The sequence below is a fragment of the Budorcas taxicolor genome, chromosome 3, assembly GCF_023091745.1.
Source record: "Budorcas taxicolor isolate Tak-1 chromosome 3, Takin1.1, whole genome shotgun sequence".
Taxonomy (NCBI): Eukaryota; Metazoa; Chordata; class Mammalia; order Artiodactyla; family Bovidae; genus Budorcas; species Budorcas taxicolor.
In genome coordinates this window covers 10,325,876-10,352,312 of record NC_068912.1, presented here as the reverse complement: position 1 = coordinate 10,352,312, position 26,437 = coordinate 10,325,876, and the positions used below count along the sequence as shown (strand labels likewise).

At 45.9% G+C, this 26,437-nt stretch overlaps 1 protein-coding gene and 1 long non-coding RNA gene across 2 annotated transcripts; one reads left to right on the top strand and one right to left on the bottom strand.

Moving 5' to 3' along the window:
* The first annotated feature begins 225 nt into the window (after positions 1-225).
* Positions 226-25,530, top strand: LOC128045301 (uncharacterized). The gene is made up of 3 exons (XR_008199143.1): positions 226-466; positions 10,175-10,258; positions 25,395-25,530. It is a non-coding gene; the product is annotated as an uncharacterized LOC128045301 (long non-coding RNA).
* On the bottom strand, positions 10,648-11,787 carry KCNJ10 (potassium inwardly rectifying channel subfamily J member 10). The gene has a single exon (XM_052637798.1). The coding sequence runs from the start codon at positions 11,785-11,787 to the stop codon at positions 10,648-10,650; it is 1,140 nt and encodes a 379-aa protein (XP_052493758.1).
* Positions 25,531-26,437: the final 907 nt, after the last annotated feature.

Below are 26,437 nucleotides of genomic sequence, written 5' to 3'. Positions count from 1 at the left end.
ATCCTCGCTTCGGTTCCTCGCTTCAGAATGCCTGCACATCTATCAGCTAGGCGGCCAATCGAAAACAACTTCCGGCAGGAAGACCCTCCCCCGTCCTGCTTCCGGCCACATACCAGGGGCTGGATTCTCAGCGGCCCCTGCGGCAGAACTCCCTTCTGCGCGGGCTGTCTCGCTTCCGCTCCTTCTCCGGCGAAGGCGGGATTTCCGGTCTTTGGGATAGGCCACTTTCGCTTGCCGGGCCGGCTGGCTCAGGGGGGACTTCTACAGAGCTGGAAGTGTGTTATTTGTCGGTGGCCGTGTACTTCCCCCGCCTCAACTCCAGTTGGGAGAGACTGACTCCTAGAGCGGAGCAAACTTCTAGCCACATCCCTCTGGCCTGGGCGGGAGACCCGAGAGTGAAAAAAATAGGAGTGAAGGAAAAATAAACCTGTGATGATTTCTCACGCTTTACGTCTCCTGCTCGAGGGTAATTCGGGGGCCGGGGGCGGAAATGAGGTGGGTTGTGGGCTACCAGAGAGCCGAGCTGGGATGAATTGAAAGGAGGCCCAACGTGTGTGCAGTATTTGGGACATACTTATATTTTGAAATTATTGTTTATCTAAATTTGAATTGAACTGGTCAGTCTGTATATTATCCGACAACGCTTGGTGGAGGAACGGGAAGGGAGAACGGGAAGCTTCGTAGGGTTCCTAAAATATGTCATGCCCTCGTACTTCAGTGTCATTGTATTTCCTGTTCTTTCTGTCAACGTTGCCGTCTCCTCTTCAGTCACTACGTAGCCCTTCAATCTTCGGCTCACCTGTTAACTCCTGAAAGCATATCCTGGCTCTCAGCTCACTTTTTCATCAGGCACTGTGATTTAGATGCCATTCCGCTAAGGGACTTCCCTGGTGGCTCAGACGGTTAAGCGTCTGTCTACAATGTGGGAGACCCGGGTTCGATCCCTGGGTCGGGAAGATCCCCTGGAGAAGGAAATGGCAATCCACTCCATTACTATTGCCTGGAAAATCCCATGGACTGAGAAGCCTGGTAGGCTGAAGTCCATGGGGTCGCAAAGAGTCGGACACGACTGAGTGCCTTCACTTTCACTTTTCTTTCTTTTGGCTGAGGATGTACAGACAGAGATTTTCTAAGTTCTAGAAAATCATTCACACAGAAGCTCCTGTGTCCAGTGCCTGCTGTCCTGTTGCTCTAAAATTCCCTTTTGGAATCACTATCCCTGTAATATACCATTTGTCAGTGGTAACTTTTTTGGTTTCATTTTCCTTGTTTTCTGTCAGGACACTTTGAGTTCTTTGAGAATAGAGATGATCTTGTTCTTCTCTGTACCTCAGCGAATATCGCATTACCAGACTTATGGCATTCGATTCACGTTGAATTGATTTTCCAGGTTACTCATAGCAGAACCTCTGGAGTGTCATCTTTAGGGATGCTTCCAACTCCCAGTCCTTTTGTCTTTGAAATATCCGTTATTTCAAGTTCTACCCCGTTTACTCATCCCACTCCAAAACCCTGTTCCCATGAATTTCTCACCAAGGACTCTAACCCATGATCTCTTGGCCTTCTGTGGGCACTTATTGAACTTATAGTCTGCACTTCGGAATTTCATCATTTATTTTATATTGTATTCATAACCCTTTCAATGAGATTGTAGGGTTTTTGAGGCCAGGGGTTATATCTTATCCTTATTTTTTTTATAATTACTTGTAACTTATTACAGTCTTAGGCACATGGTACATGTTCAGTAAATGCTGACTTTCTTGACTTTACAGATTGATCCTACTTCCTAGGGGAAGTCTTCTATACTAGCATAAGGAAAGTAAATGACTCCATCTCGTCTGAGCATGCAGCTCCCAGGACTACCCTCCATTCATTCATCCCTCATACAATTTACATTTATTCTTTGAATGAACTGTCTTAATCTCACACAGCCTGTATTCACATTCTGATATCTCCTTGTCATTATCTGTGCCTTGCTGCTGCTGCTGCTAAGTCACATCAGTCGTGTCCGACTCTGCGACCCCATGGACGGCAGCCCACCAGGCTCCCCCGTCCCTGGGATTCTCCAGGCAAGAACACTGGAGTGGGTTGCCATTTCCTTCTCCAATGCATGAAAGTGAAAAGTTAAAGTGAAGTCGCTGAGTCGTGTCCGAGTCTTCGCGACCCCATGGACTGCAGCCTATCAGGCTCCTCTGTCCATGGGAGTTTCCAGGCAAGAGTACTGGAGTGGGGTGGCAAGAGTACTGGAGTGGGGTGCCATTGCCTTCTCCAATCTGTGCCTTAGTATAAATATATACCTTATATTAATAGTTACTTCAATTTTTTTGGCTGTGCTGGGTCTTCGTTGCTGCGGGAGCTTTTCTCCAGTTGTGGAGAGCAGCAGCTACTCTCTAGTTGCAGTGTGCAGGCTTCTCATTGTGATGGCTTCTCTTGTTGCAGAGCGCAGGGTCTAGGGCACATGAACTTCATTCAGTATTTGCGGGATCTTCCCAGATCAGGGATGGAACCTGTGTCTTCTGTGTTGGTAGGCAGATTGTTTGCCACTGAGCCACCAGGGAAGTCCCAATAATTACTTTTAACCTTTTTTTTTTCCTTGCAGTTAAGTTTCTTGCATCATTCAAATGATGATGATGATGATTTCTAATAGCCAGCTTTGCTGACAACTTATTTACAGTATGTCCATCGTCACACTAAATGCTTAACCATGTAAGATAGTCCCACATTCACAAATGAAGAAATCAAGGCTTATGGAGGTTAAGTAATGTTGCTCAGTCACATAGTCAGCTAGTGGCAGAGCTGGAACTCAAAAGCAGATGGCCCAGAGTATTCTTAACTACTGTATGGCTAACCTGCAAATAGAATGTTGATTATGACATCTAATTTCCCCCTCTCCCTCCCTTCATCGATCTCTTGTTTGAATCTTTCTGATATTTTCTCTCACTGTAATTTATCTCTGATATTCTTTCCCTCTGCTAGTGATAGATAAGTGAGGGCTGGTCCCAGAAGGTAGAGGATATGGGAGGTAGATGTCTGAGTATTAACTTAGTTAATCCCCCAGAGGGAGAAAGGGGTTCCTTTGGTTGGATTGGTTTAGATAGTGTGGCAGAAAAGCCTCAACCAGTTTGTCCCTATAGAGCTTAACCTAGTAAACATAAAACACATCAAATTTGGGAAATTAAGGAAACAGTAAACAGCTAATCAAAAGAAACAAGTTTGGCTCAAAGCAAGATGTAGATAGTGTTTGTGGGACTTAAGAAGGGAGTAGATTAGGAAAGGTAATTCTAGGCAACATTCCTATTTCTAGGTGAGACAGAAGTATCACGGCCCTGAGGGCCCCATATTGAGCTTTTTGCATTGGGCATAGGAGTTGTGTCTTCTCACTTCTCCCTGAAAAAGCTACATTTTTTCAAATGCTCCACTGTTCGTTACCTCTTGAACTATTACTTAAAATCCTTCCTAATTCTCCTTCTCATTGTCTGTCTCTTGCTTTCCAGTTTTTTAGAACGAGTGGCTAGGGAAAACACACAGACACGCATACCTAAGCCCTGGCATCGTTAGTGAGGACCTTGGCCTTGGTTACTGCGCTGTGTGTGCTCTCATTAGCTTTTTAGGTCCACTCTGTCTATTCGTCCCTGTTCTTTCAGCGTCACACAGTTTCCCTGGCCCCCTGGTTTCTCATTAGAATAGGCCAGTGGCAGGCATTAGCAGAACTTTGGCAGTGGCATGAGTTCCTCTACCTAAGGCCAAGGCTCCTGCTGAAATTATAGCCCTCTCCCTTGGCTACAACTCTCACCAGGTTTCAATGACAGTCCCTTCAGATTTAAGGCTAGTAAAGCTTCCTTAGAGAAGGGCATGGCAACCCATTCCAGTATTCTTGCCTAGAGAATGCCATGGACAGAGAAGCCTGGTGGGATACAGTCCATAGGGTCACAAAGAGACATAACTGAAGCGACTTAGCAGGCACACACACGAAGTCTTCCTACTGTTCCAAGTCCCTGGGTGCTTCACCAGCCCTGAGCCTCCCGATACCTCTGCAGATAATCTTTTCATTAAATCATGTCCAGTTAGCCCTTTGAGTATAAGCATCTGCTTCCTGCTGATGCCCTAATTCAATCCCCTTCTTTTTTTGTCTGGATCTTGCTTATATTTCCTGCTTTGTAATTTCTTTTGAGTCTGTCCCTAATTCTTTTTGTGCTCAGCATCCTACACCTTAGTCCAGACTTCAACAGCTCAATTTGATAACAGTATTGACACTTGTATTACACTAGGATCTGTGGCAGTTGCCTTTCCCCTAAGATTTTGCCAGTCTCGAACTGGTTCAGTGTCTCCTGGTTCTCAATTCTGCAGCCAGATTGTTATTCATAAACAGTATTTTAATTAGATGCTTTCTTTCCTCAAACATCTTCAATAGCTCCCAAGCCTGTAGAAAAAAATAGTAAACTATTTAACCTGATATTAAATCCTTCCATTATCTTGTGTTTTAAACTTATTCACCGAGAAAGCCCTCTATTCTAGGGTGTTTTTTATAATATAATTTTTATTTTATATTGAGGTACAGTTAATTTACAGTGTTGTGGTAGTTCCAAGTGTACAGCAAAGTGGTTCATTTATACACACATATATTTTTTTTCATTCTTTTTCAGATTCTTTTTCCATGTAAGTTATTTCTTTTTTTTTTTTTTTCATGTAAGTTATTTCAGAATACTGAGTGCAGTTCCTTGTGCTATGCATTAGGTCCTTATTGATTATATCTTAGGTTTATTAACCATTCCTTAAATATACGTTTTGCCTTTTTAACTGTGATACTTTTTTTCATGCTGTCCTACCTACAAAGGTTCCTGTTTCTCCTCACTTATTTATCTATTACTTATCTTTCAGTACAAGAACAGACTTGTCTCCCTCTTTTCTTTCCATCCTTCGTTCTCCAGTTCTGAACATCGCACCTGCAGGTGGGCTTCCCAGGTGGCACTAGTGGTGAAGAACCCACCTGCCGATGCAGGAGATGCAGGAGACGTGAGTTCAATCTCTGGGTCAGGAAGATCCCCTGGAAAAGGAATGCAACCCCCTCCAGGATTCCTACCTGGAGAACCCCAGGGACAGAGGCGCCTAGAGGGCTATGGTCCACGGGGTCGCACAGAGTTGGACATGACTGAAGCAACTTGGCACGCGTGCCTGCAGGTGCATGCTAGATGCCCAGCTGTACTGGTGACCCAGCACTGACAAGAATTGCACTTAAAGTCACACGGCACTTAAAGTCTAGTGAGTGAGGCAGATCTTAGTCAGATAACGGACAAGTAGCAAAATTGCAGCTGTGACAAGTGTAATGAAAGGAGTACATGATGCAGTCACAGCTTTTAACAGGGTTTTGTCTACTGAGAGTTAACATGGGAGTTTGCAAGCAGTACGGAGAGTTCCCCAGAAGGAATAGCAGGTATAAAGTCAGAAAAAACTGTATGCACCTTGATGGTATGTTTCGTGTCTTGTTTGTGTCTTGAATGGTACATTTCTTATAATAGGAACTCAGTTTTTGCTGATTTTTCTTGAATCCTATGTCAGATGTGTTCTAACCACACCTCTTAGATTGATACCATCCGTTGCCTGGTGCCCATCCTTGGGGAACATTTCCCACAGAGATCTCACTGTTTAGAATATAATGTTAATGGTGTATCTGGCCCTAGTGTATGCTACATTTATTTTATCTTTTTTTCTTCACAAGTTGACAAGTTTCTTCAAATGTTATGGGTCTGTATATTTCATATATGATATATGAAAACCTGTTTTATGTGTGCATGCATGAAATCACTTCAGTTGTGTCTGACTCTTTGTGACCCTGTGGACCATAGCCCACCAGACTGCTCTGTCCATGGGATTCTCCAGACAAAAATACTGGAGTGGGTTGCCATGCCCTCCTCCAGGGGATCTTCCCAACCCCAGGGATCAAATCAGTCTCCTACGTCCCCTGCACTGGAGGCGGGTTCTTTACTTCTAGTACCACCTGGGAAGCCCCATGTCCCATGACTCATCCCTAAAACCTAGTGTTTCCCAAACATTGTAGATAAGTATTTATTGATGATGGTAAGAGACCCAGTCTTCTCCCTCTGTCCTTCCTTTTCTGGAGAACAAGAGTCAGTAACCATGGGGGTCTGTTTTTTCAATTCAGGACTGGATATTACCAACCAAGCCCTTTTCAGGCTATTGATAGATAAGCATAGAAGAGAAACCCACTTCTTTGAGAACTGGGGCAAGAAATACCTGATGATTAAATGCATAGGCATATAGAGCCTTGAGGACATATACGGAACTACTACATGGCAGCGTGGGAGGGAAGTTGCATTCGTGATCGCTGGCTAAAAGGGGCAATGCCTGGGTTCCAAAGCAACTTGACTTTCCTGGATTAAGCTGAGACAGTTTTCAGATTTCTCATTCTTAACTTTTTTGTAATCCTTTTAAAACTGAGTGTAAAAGGTATTTGCTAGAGGGTCCTAAAGTTAATGAGGGGAGGTGTGGGAAAGGAGTTGGGGGACTGATGATAACACTAAAGGAGAAAGACCTGACCATGTTGTCAGCGGCTCCTCCAGCACAGCCCGGTTCCACCCTCCTTTCCCAAAGGAAGGCCAGTGAGTTTAGGCCTTAATAACAGGTTTGGTTTTGAGTTCTAAAAGAAGCTGGAGTGAAGAACAGAGATTCAGCCATTTTATTTAGTAATAGTAACTTGTTCTGAACAGACAAAAATCAACAACAAAAAAAAACAACCCCACATATTTTTCCTAGGTACGTTTGACCTGGTTTAGTCTTTAATGCAGTGAATGGAAAAACCATCCCTAGATATTTCTGCTTTCAATAGAGTTGGCCATGCCTGAGCCCAAAGCCCAGACTAACTTTACAGCAAAGATAGTGTGTTATGTTATGTTACAAATAAGCTAGGTTAACTAGCAAGGGTAAAGGACCAGGGTAGCAGCCTTGGGAGGGGGCAGTGTCCTTGACTAGTAGCAGTAGTATAACTGGCTTCTTTTCTCTGCTCAGGTCTGAGAGAGAAATCCCTGATGGTCTTACTAGCTGACGCTGGGTTAGGGGGTTAGGCGGGTAGGCGGGTAATGAGGTAAAGCACAGAGTGGGGATTTCAGAAGCCTCTCCCATCAAAGCTAAAGCACCACGCCCTGCCCCATGCCCAGGTGCTGGAATTGGGACTCTTCCAGCACAGAAGGCATTCTCTTTGGGCTGCTTGCAGCCACACAGAAAGCTGCACCTCTGCCTTGAGAATATCTTGGGTCCAGCAGCTCTTTAGTCCTGACATTTAGATTCTAGGCTTGAGGTTTCCCTTTAGTACCTCTGATACACCAAAGTGCTCAGCTTCTCAGTTTAATAGCCATCACCTCCTGGGACTGGAGCTGCAGTTGCCCCACCCCATGACAGCAGGGAAATAGAGAGGGAAACAGGATTCTTAAGTCCCACAGGGACAGGACATTGGGTGTGCAAGCACGTCGGCTACGTGGTAGGCCATCCTAGATTTCCATGGATGGAGTGTCTCCCCTCCTCCTGGTCCTGTCAGCAGCACAGGGTTTATCAGAAGCCTCAGTGGACACCTCTTTATTCTGAAGAGCAACTTCCACCCCTCCCTTTCCCATCATCAAACCTGAAAGCCTTTGTCAGGCTTTGCATGTTGAAATCAGGATCACTGGCTGTAAGTTCTGGGAACCTGGGAGTCCTACCTCCCAAACGAGAGCAAGATACCTGCCCCCATGCTGAGCTCTCTGAATACTTTCTTTCTGTACATTCTGTATATTTGGTCCTATGTACATCTATATTACATCTCTCTCTATATATGTGTGTGTGTATGTATATATATATATTATCTCTGTTTCTTTCTTAGATAAACCTTTCATTTATTTATCATAGCTTAATTCCCCGAGCCTCCAGCTACTTCTTGTCTGCTAGCCCAAGTAAGACTCAAGGGTTTCATCGATTTCACTAGGTCCCCCCAGTACCACCCTTTCTCATCTTTGCACCCTGAGTATCCTCCCACATGAGTCATGTTGCCCATCCTCTGAAATCTCCTCCCTTAAGATCTGTGCCCAGTGCTCTCCCGACAGTCCAGGTCCATCGTTGGTGTGGTCAGGGATCCCATTGCTCACCAGACCTGGCTGCTTCTAAAGCTTGCCTGATAGCCGGAAAAATGATTTCAGCTCAGAAGAGATGGGGGCTGTAGGCTAGAAAACCACTTAGGGTTGAGGTCAAGGGAGTGTTGTTCTCTGATGGGGCTTATAAGCCAGGTTGTATCACAAGGATGGTATGATTTAAAGTGCAATTTAGAGCAAAGTCAGGGATTGTGCAGGAGAATGAAAAAGGGTAAGTCAGAAAGTGTTCATTTTGTTATCCAAGAATCTGAGGAGTCTGGAGGCTTGGAATAGACAGCGAGGGAATGGGAAGAACATTTCTCTCAGGAGGGAAGCAACTGTGTAGAAGAAACTAGATGGAGGATAATTTGCAAATAGATAAGAAGATACACACACATACACACACAACGCAATGCTCTTTGCCCTTACACATTGAAAGAAATCAAGCGAGTCAAACATTGAATAAAGTGTAGAGCCCAGAAGGTGACTCTTTGCCTTGTTTTCTGTCTCAGATTTTCAAGTTGTTCTGGTTCTTGTTTGCTTGAGAGCTATGGAGTAATGGCGGGGTTTACAGTAAGTGGAGAATGAAGGGTTAGTTGAGTTCAAGGAGAGATCAATATAAGAGGATCTTGGGCAGTTGTAGTAAATGATAACCATGGGTCCACTCTCCAGATTTTGTGGGTTTCTCTGTAAGGCTAATCTTTACACAGATGCAAATACACATTCTGTGTAAGTGTGTAACTTATAACAATCGTGTGTGTGTGTGTGTGTGTGTGTGTGTGTGTGTGTGTGTGCATTAGTTGCTATAGCCCACCAGGCTCCTCTGTCCATAGGATTCTTCAGGCAGGAATACTAGAGTGGGTTGCCAGTTCCTTCTCTAGCTCTTCCTGACCCAGGGATCAAATCTGGGTCTCCCAGATTGCAGGCAGATTCTTTACCATCTAGGCCACCAGGGAAACCCATAATAATTGGCTGGTCTACCTTAAATAATTTGCCACTTGATTCATACATTGATTCTATACGAATCCATCTGGGGTTGGGGAGAGTGTTCCTTGGTACCTAAATGAGAACAGGGAACACTCTTGGGATTTGGAGCTTTAGAGAAAGTTCTGGCATCCATACACCCTTCATGACCTCATACCACAGTCCCCATCAGGGAACAAGGAACGGCCTGAGTCTGATCTTGTAAAATATGCCTTTTAACTTGCCTGAAACTGGCTTCATGGCAGAGGAGAGAAGAGAGAAGACTGATACTCGTTTTATACTATCTTGGGAATGGCTGAGGGAGACCATAGTTACTTGAACAGGAGGTGTAATTTCCTCCCCTCCCAGCACTGCCTAACAGAATAGCTGGCACTTTTCAGAAGGGCACTGGGAGGGGTAACAGTGAATAGTGTCTACCAGCCACAGAGTTCTGCCTCTGCTGAAACCTTAAAGCCATGCCGATTCCCAGAAGCTGTATACAGCAGTCTGGAAATCTGAGAATGTACTCCTCGCATTTGGTGGGTTGGGTTAACTTTCCTGCGACTCTGTGCCCTGTGAGTCTAGTTTTAGTCAAGCATGAGTGTTAGGAGAGGAAGGCCGTTGCATTTTCCATCCCTTCCTTCAGAGCTGGGGTTAAGGGGAGAGTGGGCTAGGAAGGAAAGAATCAGGGAAGCCAGGGGCAGAGTAATCAGGAACACTATTTCCAGACCTTTCTCTGGGGCCTGGGCATTGGACTTTTTCTAGGGGAATGAATTGGGGAGGGTCATCACTTTATGGGACACAGGGAAACAGGGCTACCTGGAGGACAGGTTCAAGGTTTGAAACAGTAGCTCTGCGTTAGTCACCCCACAGTGAAGAATTCAGTATTCAGGCTGGGTACAGGTGTGGTGGTTGCGTCTTTATGCTTTATATTCCCTGGGAGTAGAGGACATCTGTGTAGGAGCTGGGTATCCAAAGAGAGAGTCCAGTTTAGAAACTAGAAAGGAGAACAGTGGGGACCAAGATCCTAGGTTAGAGTCAGAAGTTGCCAACAGAAAGTAAACTACACCATGAAAAACCCTGGCTTCTCTCCACAGGTTTCGGCGGAGAAACATTATTCTGCAGACTATATTTCTGAGGGCATATACCCCATCAGAGACAGTCTTGCCTTAGGTAACATGGTAAGTGGGAAGATAGAGAGGGAGGGGGCTCCAGCCTCAAAGTACCAGACATTGGTGGTAGTGGGAGGTGGGGGGGAGTCTATTCATCCAGCCGCACGGTCCTTCTAATGGGAGTCTCCAAGCATGGCTGAGGCCTTCTAAGCCACTTCAGCCTAATCTTCCCTCTCCTTCCCCCATCCTGGCTTAAGGGAGTTGTGCATCTTGGGCCCAAAGTGGGGTGAGGTGAAGGGAGGAAAATGTGGATTCCAGGGGGCCTCTGGGTTAAAGAAGAAGAAGTGGAGAAGGATGTTCCTGGGGCTCCCCAGTAAGCCTGGGTAACAAACATCCCTCACCCAGGAGCCACAAGAAGAAGAGAAACCAGAGGGATGGGGAGGTGGGACTCCAAGCCATCAGACATTGCTGATGCGCACGCTAACAGCACTGCCCTCCTTCTCAGCCTGCTCCCTTAATGACTCCTCCAATTTGAGCTTTTCGGGGTCTCCATAGCGTACAGTGCTGTCACGGAGGCCGCTTGGAGAGGCTACTTTCACCACTTGGTCAAAAAGGCTGAAGTCTGCTATGTATTTGCCACTGGCTGACAGCGAGATGGCGGGTATGAACTCATAGCCCCAAAGGATCTCCTCCGGCAGGTAGGAAGTGCGCACCTGGCAGGTGGCACTGGTGGATTCCACTGTCCCACTTAGGATGAGCACCAGCTCGAAGTCGCCCTCACCACTGCGGAGGGGGAGGTCTTTCAAGGGACTGGTCTCATCTACCACGTGGTAGAAAGTAAGGGGGAGGATGAGAAAGGGGCTGTCAGAGGCTGTATCCACTTGGAAAGTGACATTGACCTGGTTGAGGCGGATGTTCTCCCCCTCCTTGGTCTGGTGGGTCTGAAGCAGTTTGCCTGTCACCTGGCAGCCAATGAGGAGGCTCTTCCGCATGTTGGCCACTCGGATCATAAGGCAGGGCTTCCCATTGTGGGCGGCTACAACTGCGTGCTGGCTGAAACGGATGGTCTCCGCCCGCTTCTTGGGCCGGGCAATCTTTGCCAGGAAGGTACCTGTGATGAAGATTTCCAGGATGGTGGTGAGCACCAGCTGGGCAATAAGAAGCACAATGGCCAGTGGGCACTCCTCACTGATGTAGCGGAAGCCATAGCCAATGGTGGTCTGGGACTCGAGGGAGAAGAGGAAGGCCCCGGTGAGCGTGTGCACCTGGACCACGCAGGGGGTGTGGTTGGCCGGGGGACCCAGCTCCAGCAGGTCCCCATGGGCCACGGCCACCAGATACCACACCACACCAAAGAGGAACCAGGTGCCTGCGAAGGTGGCAGAGAAGAGCAGGAGCTTGTAGCGCCACTGCATGTCAATGAAGGTGGTCCACAGGTCCTTGAGGTAGAGGAAGCGCTTGTCAGCGATGTGCTCCATTCTCACGTTGCTTCGACCATCTTTAGTGAGGACTCTCCTCCTCCGGATCCCTGGGCCCATTAGGGGCCGGCTTTCCGTCTGAGTGGTCTGGCTGTAATACACCTTGGCAACCGAAGTCATCTGCAGAGAGCAAGACAGCATAATGAGAGTTACTGCTGAAATCCAGCCAACTCCCAGCCACCCCCTTCCCAACGGGAAGGAAGAAGAAGTATTCATTTCAGTGCCACTGATCTGTTCTCTTATTAGCAAATGTTTCTTGAGCACTTGCAACATGCCAGGCCCTGTAGTGCAAGATGCTGGAAAGTCAAAAATGAATCTGACAGCTGACAGCAACCTTGCTCTCCAAGAATTCACAGCCTAGTGAGAAAGATACTTGTTCAGCAAAGCAAACAATTGCAATGTAGTCTGATATTTTTAATTATTAGGAAAGGCAGAGAAGAAAAAGTAATACGTTCCCAGTTCCTTGAAGGTGGCAGTGGGACTAAAGAGGGCTCTGCTGGTCTCCTCTCACCACAAAACTGGTCCTGGGAAGATCCCTAATCCTGAAATAGGATCCCTCCCTACCGTCTTGAATGGCACCGGCAAGGAAGACTATCCTGTTGTTATCCTTCCAAGTCAGTCCCCCTGAACACACATATGCCCTTAATTTCTCCATTCTGTCCTCAACCTCCACATCAGTGCTCACTGGCGATACTAAGATACTCTTCTAGCTGAGAAGATAGCAGAAACTACCCATTCTTCTAGCCCTCAAGATGTTCTCTAAGCACCCAGCCCGTTTCACTATTTATTATTGTCATCATCATTATTATCATCATCTTTTTTCATTATCTAGGTTGGGGTCTGGAGTGGTGTCAGAAAGAGCATAGACAGAACTGAGTAAAAGTAAACAAGCGATGGTGTAGGAAAAACATCCAACTGAAGCCTCCTGGCAGCACTGGGCCATTTTCCCAAGGACTGGGAGAGATGCCAGATTGTAGTGGCAAAATTGTCTTGACTGAGTGAAGTAGAGAGAGGGGAGAGTATATTAGCTTGTGACTATGTGTGCTCAAGTTCAGATTCAGGAATGCTGTTTGTCCTGATAGTAGAAAGTGGGACAAGTCTCTGAAATAGGAGACAACTCATTTAATACACGGTGCTTGGCACCTCTGCCCAAGGAATAACTTGTTTTTTCCCTGCAGAGAAAGAATTATAATAAATTGAGCCCTTGGACTTGAGATCTGCCAGCCAGACCTTCTGGGGAGGAGCAGGTGATCTCTGGGGAGTTTGTTTCTTCTTGGAGAACACAGAGAGGCTCATCACATTCTCCATTCTCAGAAGTCTGTCCCATTGCATTTTATCCTTCTGCACATTGCCCCTTAGCCTGTATTTCCATGGCCTTATTGCTAGAAAACTCTAAATTCTCTAGGTCCATTCATATATTCAGCCAGTCAGTCAGTTCAGTTGCTCCATTGTGTCCAACTCTGCGACCCCATGGACTACAGCACACCAGGCTTCCCTGTCCGTTACCAACTCCCGGAGCTTGCTCAGACTCGAGTTTGAGTCATCGATGCCATCCCCTTGTCCTCCTACTTTCAGTCTTTCCCAGTATCAGAGTCTTTTCCAGTGAGGCAGTTCTTTGCATCAGGTGGCCAAAGTATTGGAGCTTCACCCAAGTAGACACAAAATTGGAGATCACCAACAGACAAGAATCCAGGAATATTCAGAGACAACCAGCAGCGCATTTTACACTGCCCACTTGGAACTCATCAACATGAGACTCCTCAGCCAGACATGGCTATTTTGGAGAAGGAGACCCTATAATTCTGAAGTTTGAAAAAATCTTATTTAGGGCCCAAGTAAAGTCCCACTCAGTACTCAGTAGTAATATTAATAAAAGAAACAATCACCACAAAACTTGCATCTGTGTGCCATGCACAGTTTACATGTTAGCATGCTTCTCCTTTGACCCTGAAACTCTTGAAAGAAGTGAAACTTCTATAGAAGATTTTGCAGAACAGGGGAATCTAAAACAGGCATGCTAGAAAGTTGTGGATGAGTGAGCATGATTTTAATCTTCAAAAAGAAAATTTAAGTGCATTTCACAAATTACAAAGAGGTAGACCATAGACAAGACTCTAGAATGGAACGTTAAGATAGTGAATACTTGGACAGGGTTGGGGAAAGGCAGTTATCAGTAGGACCCAGCATGGCATTACTAAGAACAAGTCAAATGACACTAACCTAATTTTCTTCTTTGACAAGGTTACTAATTTGGCACATCAGAGAAATGCAATAGAGAAAGTGCATCTAAGCAAGATTTCTTTTTTTAATAAGATCTCTCATTATGTCCTTGGGGATAGAGACAAATGAACAAAATGTGTCTCTAATTGGTGGCTTAAAAATAAAAAATCAGTGTTACTGGTGAGTGGGTCATGAGAGCCTGAAATAAGCTTTCTAATGATGTGCCAGAGAGCTTTATCTTTGGTCTTGCCCTCAGTCAATGTTCTTAACACTAATTTTACTCAAAAATACAGAACACGTGGCCATCGATTATGCAGATGACACAGAGCTGGGACAGATCAAAAAGAAGCCAGATGAGTGGGCCAAATATAACAAAAAGGATAAACATTGGATTACATATTTGGGTCTAAAAATTACCTGAGCAAGTTCTGCAATTGGAAAGATGTGATTTCATAAGCAGAACCATGAAAGTAAATGTAAGCATTTTAGCAGAAAGTAATCCAATGTGAGTTACTTATGTATTTTGGTTGCCAAAAAAGCAGTGCAATTGTAAGTTCCTTGAGTTGAACTAAAGTATCTAAGGATTCAGTTGAGTCTGCTCTGTTCATCTCACATCTGCAGTATTGAGTCTCCAGGAACAATTAGGACATGAGGGTCTTCGGAACCAAATCACGTGAGAAGTGGTTGAAGGTAATGGAGAAGTTTACTTGAATGCACTGCCATGTGAACAGAAGTTTGAATTTAAGCTCCAAGAGGAACAACCGGGACCACTGAGTTTAAACCATCAAGAAAAAGATTCCAGATTGATATGAAGAACACTGTAACAAATGTAGAAAGAGCATCTCAAAAGGTAGAGAGTACCCTGTCCCTGGAAGTGTTCGACGCCGGGTAGGATGAGAACTTTACAGAGATTCTATAGAGGAGACTAGAGCTTTGGATGGGAGGTTTAAAGACTGTCTTTAAGTTTCTGACTACATTCATAGAAGATCAAGATGCCTGCCTCCTCCCCGTCTCTGTCCCCTCACTTTATACCCTGACATCCAGAGATCCTGCACTGAAGTCCTAACTTTGTGCTGTGGAGAGACCCTGTCTGGGGAAATGGAAGCTCTTGGGGCTCAAGGAAAGTCTTGCTTATCGTTCCCAATGTAATAGCCTATGATTATATGTCATTTGGGGGCTTCCCTAGTGGCTTAGTTGGTAAATAATCTGCCTGCAATGTGGGAGACCTGGGTTCAATCTCTGGGTTGGGAACATCCCCTTGAGAAGGGAAAGGCTACCCACTCCAGTATTCTGGCCTAAAGAATTCCAAGGACTGTATAGTCCACAGGGTTGCAAAGAGTCAGACACAACTGAGCGACTTTCACTTTACTTCACTTCTATATCATTTTACAGTTTATGAGACATATAATTTGACCCCCACACCATGAGGTAAGTAGGAAACACATCATTAAAAACTAAGGTTCAGAGACGTTTGCTCCAAGTGAATTTGGAGCCAGAACCTGTCTTCTGGCTCCAGGACATTTAAATTATAGCAGGTGCTTCCGTATATCCCAAGTTCGTTCTCACCATCTCATGTTCTCAGGAGGCACCTCTGTAGTCTCCTGTATAGAGAAGCACAGCTGAGACAGAGAAGACGGGGCCCAGAGCTTCTAGAGGCCAGTGTTAAGACTACAGTTTCTTGGGCAGTGGAGGTTTTGGCTACTGGCTAGTGGTGACTGCCGCCTCCAACTGTGGGCCTGCTGCTGCCAGCCTTTGTATCTGCCTGCTCCAGCTGTTATATGCTGCTCCCAGCTATTGCGCTACCTCCCACCGCCAGGCAGCTTTGTTCTCCACAGTAGTGAGAATCAGAAGCGTATAAACAAATCTGCTACACTCCACCCCCAGGGCTGGCTGGGCCCCGGAGAAGGGGGCAGCATAGAGTTCTGGAAATGATTTGTTGCTGCCCCACCGGAAACATACATAACTGTCTCCTCTAGAGGGTGCTGTTTCCCCAGAACAGTCCCAGCCAGATACCAGGGACAGTAGCTGAAGAATTCTGAAAACAAAAGCAGCCTCTCAGCAGTCAGACACAATCACCTTCTTTCTACTCCAAAAATTAAGCTAATGAGTCCCTAAAACAAAGGCCAGTCACACCTACAGTGATGTCCGGCACGTTCCCTTAGCAAACACCTCTCCCTCCTGATTCACACCTGCAGATGGATCTAAGCTTTATTTCTTTATCTAAGAGCTCATGAGTCATTTACCCTCCAGAATGGATTTATCAGAGCCTTTCTTGAGTACCAGACTGCTCTGCAGTATGCACACTCCTCCTGTGATTAAAACTGATTCCTGGCGCCCCATTGCTCTGAGCACAACATTCAAGGCTCTTCGTGATTTGGTCCTTGCCTCCTCCTTGGCTTTGGTCTGGCCACATTTCTGCTCATATCCTAGACTCCAGCTCCATAAAGCCGCTCACATCTACCTTTACCTCTGGATCTGCTTTTGCTCTGCCCCGCTCCTTGCCCGCCAGGATGATGACCTTCAGCTTATCTTTCAAAACTCACTCAAGTGTTAGTTGCACCCTTGGAAGCCTGCCTGACCATTGAAGAAACAGTTCATCTCCACCTCCCCGCCTCCAGCAAGAGTTTACTAAGCATAGTTTGTACACATTCCTATTTTCAAACATCATGGTGTTTTGCAACGGTTTGTTTACAATTGTTTGCCATCTGTGAGTTCTGAATTTAAGGCCACAGACTGTGCACATCACCTGTTTCACTAGTACTGAGTGCAGTTTGTTAAGAAAGTCTGAGTAAAAGGAAGACTAGAACCCTGATTTGGACAAACAGAGGCCAGGTCTACCTCACAAGGACCCAAGTTTATACGTGCACAGATGTTTACAAATTCTTTTTTCAAAAGGTGGGATAGAGCAAGCCCCAGGCACAGGTCCCAGCTCCCTCTGGATCTGCAGTTCCCTTTCCAAGAGGATGAAGGAGGAGAACATGCCTATACACAGCTGTGGGCATTGGGGAGGACTCTGCCAAACGGCATGACCAGAAAGGATGCTTCAGCCCCCTCCCTGAGGCAGTGGAGGAGGGGCAGGTTAGAGCTGTGTGCCTGTCAGGCTGGGAGTGGGGTGGGCGGGGAAGCAGCCCTGAGCAAAGAGCTTTATCTGTCCTCTCTGGCAAGAGCAAGCCTAATGAAGAAGCTTTGGGATACGAATCCTAAATGCATCCATTTCCACGTGTGAATGAATTCTCTTTCTTCTACTTCTGCCCCTCTTTCGTTTCCTAAATAGTTAACAGTGCCAGGACTTCCCTGGTGGTCCAGTGGTTAAGACTTCGTGCTCCAGTAAAGGAAACCCTCAGAATGGGAGAAAATCATTGCAGATGAAACAACTGACAAAGGATTAATCTCCAAAATATACAAGCAGCTTACGTAGCTCAATACCAGGAAAACAAACAACCCAATCAAAAAAAAAAAAAATGGGTGGAAGACCTAAACAGACATTTCTCCAAAGTAGACATACAGATGGCTAACAAACACATGAAAAGATGCTCAACATCACTCATTATTAGAGAGATGCAAATACGAGCTACAATAAAGTATCACCTCATGCCAATCAGAATGGCCATCATTTAAAAATCTACAAATAAATGCTGGAGAGGATGTGGAGGAAAGGAAACCTTCTTGCATGGTTGGTGGGAAAGTAAATTGATACAGCCTCTAAGGAACAACATGAAGATTCCTTAAAAAAAAAAAACAACTAGGAATAGAACTACCATATGGCCCAGCAATCCCTCTACTGGCCATATATCCTGTGAAAATCGTAGCTGAACGGGGCACGTGTATCCCAATGTTCGCTGCACACTTTTTTACAGTAGCTAGGACATGGAAACAGCCTAGATGTCAATCAACAGATGAATGAATACAGAAATTGTGGTACATATATACAATGGAATGTTACTCAGCTTTTAAAAAGTATGCATTTGAGTCAGTCCTAATAGGTGGGTGAACCTATAGCCTATTGTACAGACTGAAGTAAGTCAGAAAGACAAATACTGTATATTAAGCATATATATGGAATCTATAAAGATGGTACTGATGGACCTATTTGCAGGGCATCAGTGGAGATGCAGATATAGGGAACAGACTTGTGGACACGGTGTGGGAGAGAGAGGATGAGACGAATTGAGAGAGTAGCATGGAAACATACATTACCACATGTAAACTAGATACCCAGTGGGAATTGGCTGTGTGACACAGAGAGCTCAACCCAGTGCTCCAGGACAACCGAGAAGGGCTGGCTGGGGAGGGAGCTGGCAGGGAGGTCCAAGAGGGAGAGGACATATGTATACCTGTGGCTGACTCATGTTGATGTATGGCAGAAACCAGCACAATATTGTAAAGCAAATACCTTGCAATGAAAAAATTTTTTAAAAAGACTCTGTACTCCCAATGTAAGTGGCACAGGTTTGATCCCTGGTCAGGGAATTAAGATCCTGCCTGAATGGTGCAGCCAAAGATTCTTTAAATAGTTAACAGTGCCATGACCTCCAAGTTAACTGCATTGAAAATGTTTGATAACATCTCAAACTCTGCTCCCTCCTCATCCCAATATTCATCAGGCGCCACACGCTGTGGATTTGTTACTTATGTCTCTTCCCCCTCATTTCATTGTCAGAGTTCAGGTCCTTAATACCTTTTGGCTGAATCATCAACCTCCTACTCATTGCCTGTCTCTACTCTTTCTCTCCCCAAATGCTTCCTACACTGCTGCTGGATCGCTCTTCCTAAGCTGCGCCTCTGATCACGAACCAGTGCACACGCATCAGTACTTCACATAGCACGTCTACTCTCATGGCATTCCTGTGAGGTATGGAGGTTACGATCCTTACTTTATGAATGAGGAAACTACAGCTAAGGGAGAGGCTGTGATCGGTAAATCGAGGTCTTTGGCCTCCCAAACCTTTCTGCCTCCAAACTCCATTTGTCATTGTCCTGTAACTACCTCAGATCCTTCCCCAGCTCAATCCCTTCTACTCTTGGTGTAGGTTTGACAGATGATGTGTCCACTACATATCAAAGAGAGGCCACACTCAGTCTGGAGCATTAGCAGAGTCTGCTTCTGTACCTTCTTTCCAGCCTTATTTCCTGCCTCTTCTGTCCTTGGCAAACTTCAGACAAACCAGCAGTCCCCTGCTCCCGATTGCACAAACCCAGGTTTTCCTGCCTTCAAAGGATTGTCCATGCTCTTGTTTCTTCCTGGTCTCCCTTTCTCCTTGTCTTCGTATAGCCGAGATATCTTTCAGAGCCCATTTCAAATGATTCCTCTTCCATGAGGACTTCTCTGACCCCCACAGCCTTACGTAAAGCCTCTGAAAATATATATATATGTGTGTGTATTTATATTCCATCTATATCTTCTATTGCACATCTACTTGGTATAACATGTATCTTCTACTACCAAGAAGCTTATTGAAATAAGGATCCAGGTACAGCATATTTCGATTAGCCTGACATATGATTAACACAATGTTTGACACACAGTAGGTACTCAAGAAGTAGTTTCAGTCAGTTCAGTCACTCAGTCGTGTCCGACTCTTTGCGACCCCATGAATCACAGCACACCAGGCCTCCCTGTCCATCACCAACTCCCGGAGTTCACTCAAACTCATGTCCATCGAGTCAGTGATGCCATCCAGCCATCTCATCCTCTGTTGTCCCCTTCTCCTCCTGCCCCCAATCCCTCCCAGCATCAGGGTCTTTTCCAGTGAGTCAACTCTTCACATGAGGTGGCCAAAATATTGGAGTTTCAGCATCAGTCCCTCCAATGAACACCCGGGACTGATCTTCTTTAGGATGGACTGGTTGGATCTCCTTGCAGCTCAAGGGACTCTCAAGAGTCTTCTCCAACACCACAGTTCAAAGCATCAATTCTTCAGTGCTCAGCTTTCTTCACAGTCCAACTCTCACATCCATACATGACTACTGGAAAAACCATAGCCTTGACTAGACAGATCTTTGTTGGCAAAGTAATATCTCTGCTTTTCAATATGCTATCTAGGTTGGTCATAACTTTTCTTCCAAGGAGTAAGCGTCTTTTAATTTCATGGCTGCAATCACCATATATATTGATTTTGGAGCCCCCCAAAAATAAAGTCTGACACTGTTTCCACTGTTTCTCCATCTATCTGCCATGAAGTAATGGGACCAGATGCCATGATCTTATTTTTCTGAATGTTGAACTTTAAGCCAACTTTTTCACTCTCCTCTTTCACTTTCATCAAGAGGCTTTTTAGCTCCTCTTCATTTTCTGCCATAAGGGTGGTGCCATCTGCGTATCTGAGGTTATTGATATTTTTCCTGGCAATCCTGATTCCAACTTGTGCTTCTTCCAGCCCAGCATTTCTCATGATGTACTCTGCATATAAATTAAATAATCAGGGTGACAATATACAGCCTTGATGTACTCCTTTTCCTATTTGGAACCAGTTAGTTGTTCCATGTCCAGTTCTAACTGTTGCTTCCTGACCTGCATACAGATTTCTCAAGAGGCAGGTCAGGTGGTCTGGTATTCCCATCTCTTTCAGAATTTTCCACAGTTTATTGTGATCCACACAGTCAAAGGCTTTGGCATAGTCAATAAAGCAGAAATAGATGTTTTTCTGGAAGTCTCTTGATTTTTCGATGATCTAGCGGATGTTGGCAATTTGATCTCTGGTTCCTCTGCCTTTTCTAAATCCAGCTTGAACATCTGGAAGTTCACGATTCATGTACTGCTGAAGACTGGTTTGGAGAATTTTGAGCATTACTTTACTAGCATGTGAGATGAGTGCAATTGTGCGGTAGTTTGAGCATTCTTTGGCATTGCCTTTCTTTGGGATTGGAATGAAAACTGACCTTTTCCAGTCCTGTGGCCACTGCTGAGTTTTCTAAATTTGCTGGCATATTGAGCACAGCACTTTCACAGCATCATCTTTCAGGATTTGAAATAGCTCCACTGGAATCCCATCACCTCCACTAGCTTTGTTCGTAGTGATGCCTTCTAAAGCCCACTTGACTTCACATTCCAGGATGTCTGTCTCTAGGTGAGTGATCACACCATCGTGATTATCTGGGTCGTGAAGATCTTTTTTGTAGAGTTCTTCTGTGTATTCTTGCCACCTTTTCTTAATATCTTCTGCTTCTGTTAGGTCCATACCATTTCTGTCCTTTATTAAGCCCATCTTTACATGAAATATTCCCTTGGTATCTCTAATTTTCTTGAAGAGATCTCTAGTCTTTCCCATTCTGTTGTTTTCCTCTATTTCTTTGCATTGATCGCTGAGGAAGGCTTTCTTATCTCTCCTTGCTATCCTTTGGAACTCTGCATTCAGATGCTTATATCTTTCCTTTTCTCCTTTGCTTTTTGCATCTCTTCTTTTCACAGCTATTTGTAAGGCCTCCTCAGCCGTTTTACTTTTTTGCATTTCTTTTCCATGGGGATGGTCTTGATCCCTGTCTCCTTTACAATGTCATGAACCTCTGTCCATAGTTCATCAGGCACTCTGTCTATCAGATCTAGTCCCTTAAATCTATTTCTCACTTCCACTGTATAATCATAAGGGATTTGATTTAGGTCATACCTGAATGGTCTAGTGGTTTTCACCACTTTCTTCTATTTAAGTCTGAATTTGGCAATAAGGAGTTCATGATCTGAGCCACAGTCAGCTCCTGGTCTCGTTTTTCCTGACTGTACAGAGCTTCTCCATGTTTGGCTGCAAAGAATATAATCAATCTGATTTCGATGTTGACCATCTGGTGATGTCCATGTGTAGAGTCTTCTTTATCAAGAAGTAGTTTATGAGTGAATAAATGAGGAGGAGGGTACTCCCAAGTCACTCCAGCCACAGGGGCCAATGTAAGCATATTGAGAATCCTCCTCCATGAGGACTGAGGGCATATGGAAGCTCTTGGCCTGGGGACAACACTCTGGTTGAACTTCACTCTTGTTCAGGGTCTCTCTTCTTCTGGGGCCTTCCCACTCCCCATTCTCATTTGTATCCTCTTTTGATTTTTTCTTATGATGATTTTTCTCTTTCCTGTATCCACTGAAATGCCAATAACTAATTATCAGCACTATTAGATATGCAAACAAACCAAACATCCTCATCTGTAATGATGCACCCGCTGCATAGGCATATTTATGCAGTCTCAGGTGTGTGTTCGTGCATTTATACAATGAACATTTACTAGGTGCCAGATTCTGAACAGGACACTGAAATTATGGAGGTAAGTTGGATATAGACTCTAGCCTTGAGGACCTTACAATCAAAGGAGGCAACCACAAAGCAGGCAAGCTGTGATAAGTGCCACGGGGTGGGGGGAAGATCCCTGAAGTCCTGGGGGACTTTGCAAAGGGAAAGGTGACATCTAGCTCAAGGTGACGGGGCTGGAAAGACAACCAATATGTATTGATGGAGCACCTATTAAGTGCTAGGCACTGGGCTAAGTTGTTGGGGATATTTTAACGTTATATAATTGCTATTATCCTAATTTTTTTTACCGGGAAACATAATCAGTAAGTAACAAGCAAGAGTTGAGATTTTTCTGCACACCTGACTGTTTCACCCAGGGGAGATTATGTTAGAGGACGGTGGCACTGGGACTGAGCCTGAAGGCAAGATTTGGACCCTTAGAGGTTGGAGTTTTGGGGTGGGGTCAAAGAGAAGGCCCCTCAGGGAAGGGAGCAGTAGGAACAAAAAGTATAGCGTTGAGGCAATCCAGGGCCAGCAGGGGAGAGGAGCCAGTCATTTTGGGAGAATCGTTGAGAGCACATGAGACTTAATGGGACAAATGGGAAAACAACGATGGGCTCTGATCCCATAACACCCTCCTGCCTTGGGGTCAGCTTCATGGATTTAAAGGTTGGGCTGTTAGAATGAGGGGCAAGAGCCACATGGCCTGGGTATGGAGCCCGGCGCCTCCCACGGGGATCAGATGCAGGGACTTGGTCCCCTCCCTGTAGTGCACACCCACTCAGAGCCCCCCAGGGGAGTCTTCTTCAAACAGAAGGAGAGAGAATGAGGGCAACTATCATTTCCTGAATGCCTCCTTTAGGCCAGCACATCACATTTCATCCTCGCAGCAATTCAGAAACAGAGTTTTGTTTTTTTCTTTTTTTTTAAGGGTTTTATTTTTTTGATGTGGATCATTTTTAAAGTCTTTATTGAATTTGTTACAATATTGCTTCTGTTTTATGTCTTGGTTTTTTGGCCACAAAGCATGTGGAATCTAAACTCCCCAACCAGGGATCAAACACGCACCCCCTGTGTTGGAAGGCGAAATCTTAACCACTGGACTGCCCAGGATGTCCCAGGCAGAATTTCCATTCTTCAGTTCCTTATGGAACTGGGATTCAAGGAGCCCCAGTATATAAGTAGCAGAGCTGAGATCAGTATTTAGTTCTGGGTGCATTACAAAGTTCTCTCCACTATAGCTTCAGGTTAATATTACAGTGACCTTGCCTTTGCTGAGCAGATTTCACAGAGAAGATGGGCACCTGGAGCAGGATGGGGGCTCGCAGGAGCCAGCCAGGTGTGAAGAATGCACAGCAATCACCCAGGGTGCGTCTGAGGGTTGGTGGTCATGCTCTCTGTTGTGTGACCGCTCCGTCCTAGTGTTCCTTCTAGGTTCTCGTGACAGGTCTTTATCCTCCCCATTCCTTCCCTTGTACTCTGCTCCCAACTCTCTTCTCATCTCTTCTATCATCTGCACTGCCCTGCTCATATTTCATACTGGCTGTTTTACCAAAATGTGTCTCCCCTTATCTGTCCTCCTTTTCACTTTCCTCTCTGTCTTTTCACTCCCCCTACATCTGTCTGGCCCATCCCTTCTTCTCCTCCACCTTTCTTCTGCCTCCTGTCTTGCAACCTGGACATGTGATTTTGGAAGATGGTGATATGGAGGAATACTGTGTGTGTGTGTGTGAGTCGCTCAGTCGTGTCCCACTCTTTGCCACCCCATGGACTATAGCCCACCAGGCTCCTCTGTCCATTGGATTCTCCAGGCAAGAGTACTGGAGTGGTTAGATTCCCTTAACCAGGGGATATTCCCGACCCAGAGATCAAACCCAGGTCTCCTGCATTGCAGGTGGATTCTTTACTGTCTGAGCCACCAGGGAAGCCCGAAGGAATACTGTGCTGTCCATCAAATCACAGCTCTGACCTCCAAAATCTGTCACACTATATCCCCACCCACATCCCCAAGCCAAGGTGCCCATGTTAGTAGAGGCATTCTAAGCCCCACAACCTCCCATTCGCCCTGTTTCTTCCCTCCAGAGATGGCTTCTTGATGCAGGGATTTGGAAGTGGGGTCAGAAAGGGAGGCAGTTTCTAGGAAGATAGGAAGAGTTCCCACTATCCAATTATTCTACATTTGAAGGTACAGGAATACCTGAACCAATCACAGTGGGGTACAGATAAATGAATGGGGGGCTAGAAACAGGAAGTCATAGTGCCAGCTCACTCTGTCCCAACAACTGCCCATCATGCTCAGGTGCTGTGTGCTGGGAGAGCCCTGTGCACAAACAGTGGGGTTGTGAGCATGATCGGGCTCAGAGCTGGAGGCTGGGCGGCTCTCCAAGCCCATACACATCTTAGACAGCTGAGTTAGGTGTGTGTCTGAGCCTATGTCCTGAAGACGGAGCCAGGGTATCAGGAACTCATAGGTAGGCAGGGGGCTGGACTGGGAACAAGAGCTTTCAGTACCTGCCTCAACTCTGCCTCTGACTAACAGTGATCTTGAGTAAGTATTTAAACTTCTTCAGCCATTATTTCCTTAATTGTGGGAAAAAAGGGCATCAGATTAGCTCCATACTTCAAACTAGGGTGCCAGGAGGTGCCCAAAGCCACAGGATTAAATTTAACACACCTTCCTAAGATATCAATTTCACTCAAGGATTCTGAGGGGAAATCTTATTTTACTATTAAACATAGTTAATATTACAGTTAAGTGTTAGTTGCTCAGTCGTGTCCAACTCTCCGACCCATCGACTATAGCCCGCCAGCCTCCTCTGTCCATGGGATTCTCCAGGCCAGAATACCAGAGAATGTCCCTTCTCCAGGGGATTTTCCCTACCCAGGGATCGAACCCAGGTCTCCTGCATTACAGGCAGATTCTTTACTGTCTGAGCCACCAGGGAAGCCCCAGTATTCAACAAACGATGTAAAACGGAGTAGAGTGAAAATTTTATGTAATTTAAAAGACAAAACAGATTTCAAGGATATCCAGGGTGTGGGAGCTTATGACCCACCCCTGTATCTTCTGGGATAAAATTCCTTCTGCCTTTTAGAACCTGTTGCTGGGTCAGTTTGGGAAGCACTGTGCTTGAGAGTTATCAAGGTCATGTCCTGCTTTAAAAGTCCATGTCTAGCCTGAGCCTCTCCCCATGCAGATGGGTCCCATCCCTCCCACTGGCCTTGGTGGAGACAGGAGACTACTACTTAGCCTCCTCTCACCAACCGTATTATCTCTGTTTTGGATACCAGCTCCAACTTGAATAGCGACCTTGGAGGCCTCCAGGAGGAGATCAGCTGCACAGTGGGGACTGAAAAGAAGCATTTCTAGGCTTCCAAGTGTTCCAAATGCGAGTGAGGGGAAGAGGAGAAAGGAGATGGTGTCAAGGAAGGCCTGGAAGAAAAGCACTGCAGGATTATGTAAGCCCTCGAGGTTGGGAGAGGAATGGAGCTGGGTTTGGGGTTCTTTTGAAAGTTGACATCTTTGTTCATTTATCTTCCTGCTGTCCTGCCCCAAAGAAAATAAACAAATAGAAACCGAGCCAGATGCACACAAATCTTGAGGTGGGGAAAAAAGGGCCGTGTGTGTGTCCGGGGCCTGCCTTGCCAGCTGAGTCACCGCAGGCTCTGCCTCCCACCCTCCTGTCTCCTTCCCCTTCCCTCCCATCCTCTAGCCTCGGCCTGACACAAGGCCCTGGCCCAAGGAAGAATAGGCTTTTCTTCCCTTGTGTCAACGTTTGGAAAGTTCTCATAGTCTGATCAAAAGAAAGGATAAAAGCCTTCAAAGCATTTCCTGGGAGCCTGTGACCTCCATCTGGCCCTTCTGACCCTCTTGTGCTTTCCGGTCAGAAGAGGGAAGAACACAGGGGTGGATCCCTGTCAGATGTTCTCCTCTGTCCAGACGCCACCCCAGTCAGTGTGGGCTGATTAGGACCACAGCCCCTTCCTCCACCTCAATTCCCTGGCAGTGACTTCTGTCCCATACGAGAAGGGACCAGCGTTCCTGCAAAGAACCACTGGGGCGGGGGGAGGGGGGTGGTTCCTGGGGGACCTCCATCCCCCAGCTGGAGAGGGAGAAGACTTCCTGGCACGTGCAGCCTGTGACGACTGCCTCTTTGATGCACCTGCCTCCCCTTGCCCCCAGCGTGCGCTCCCTCTGTGAGTCACCACCCGGCCATAGCGTCTGCCCCTACCCATTGTGTGGGGCAGCAGGGCTGCACATCCTGGTCCTGTGTGAGGAGCTTGGCACCATCCAGAGTTCAGCTGAGGACAAAGGACACGCCAGTGCCTCCTCA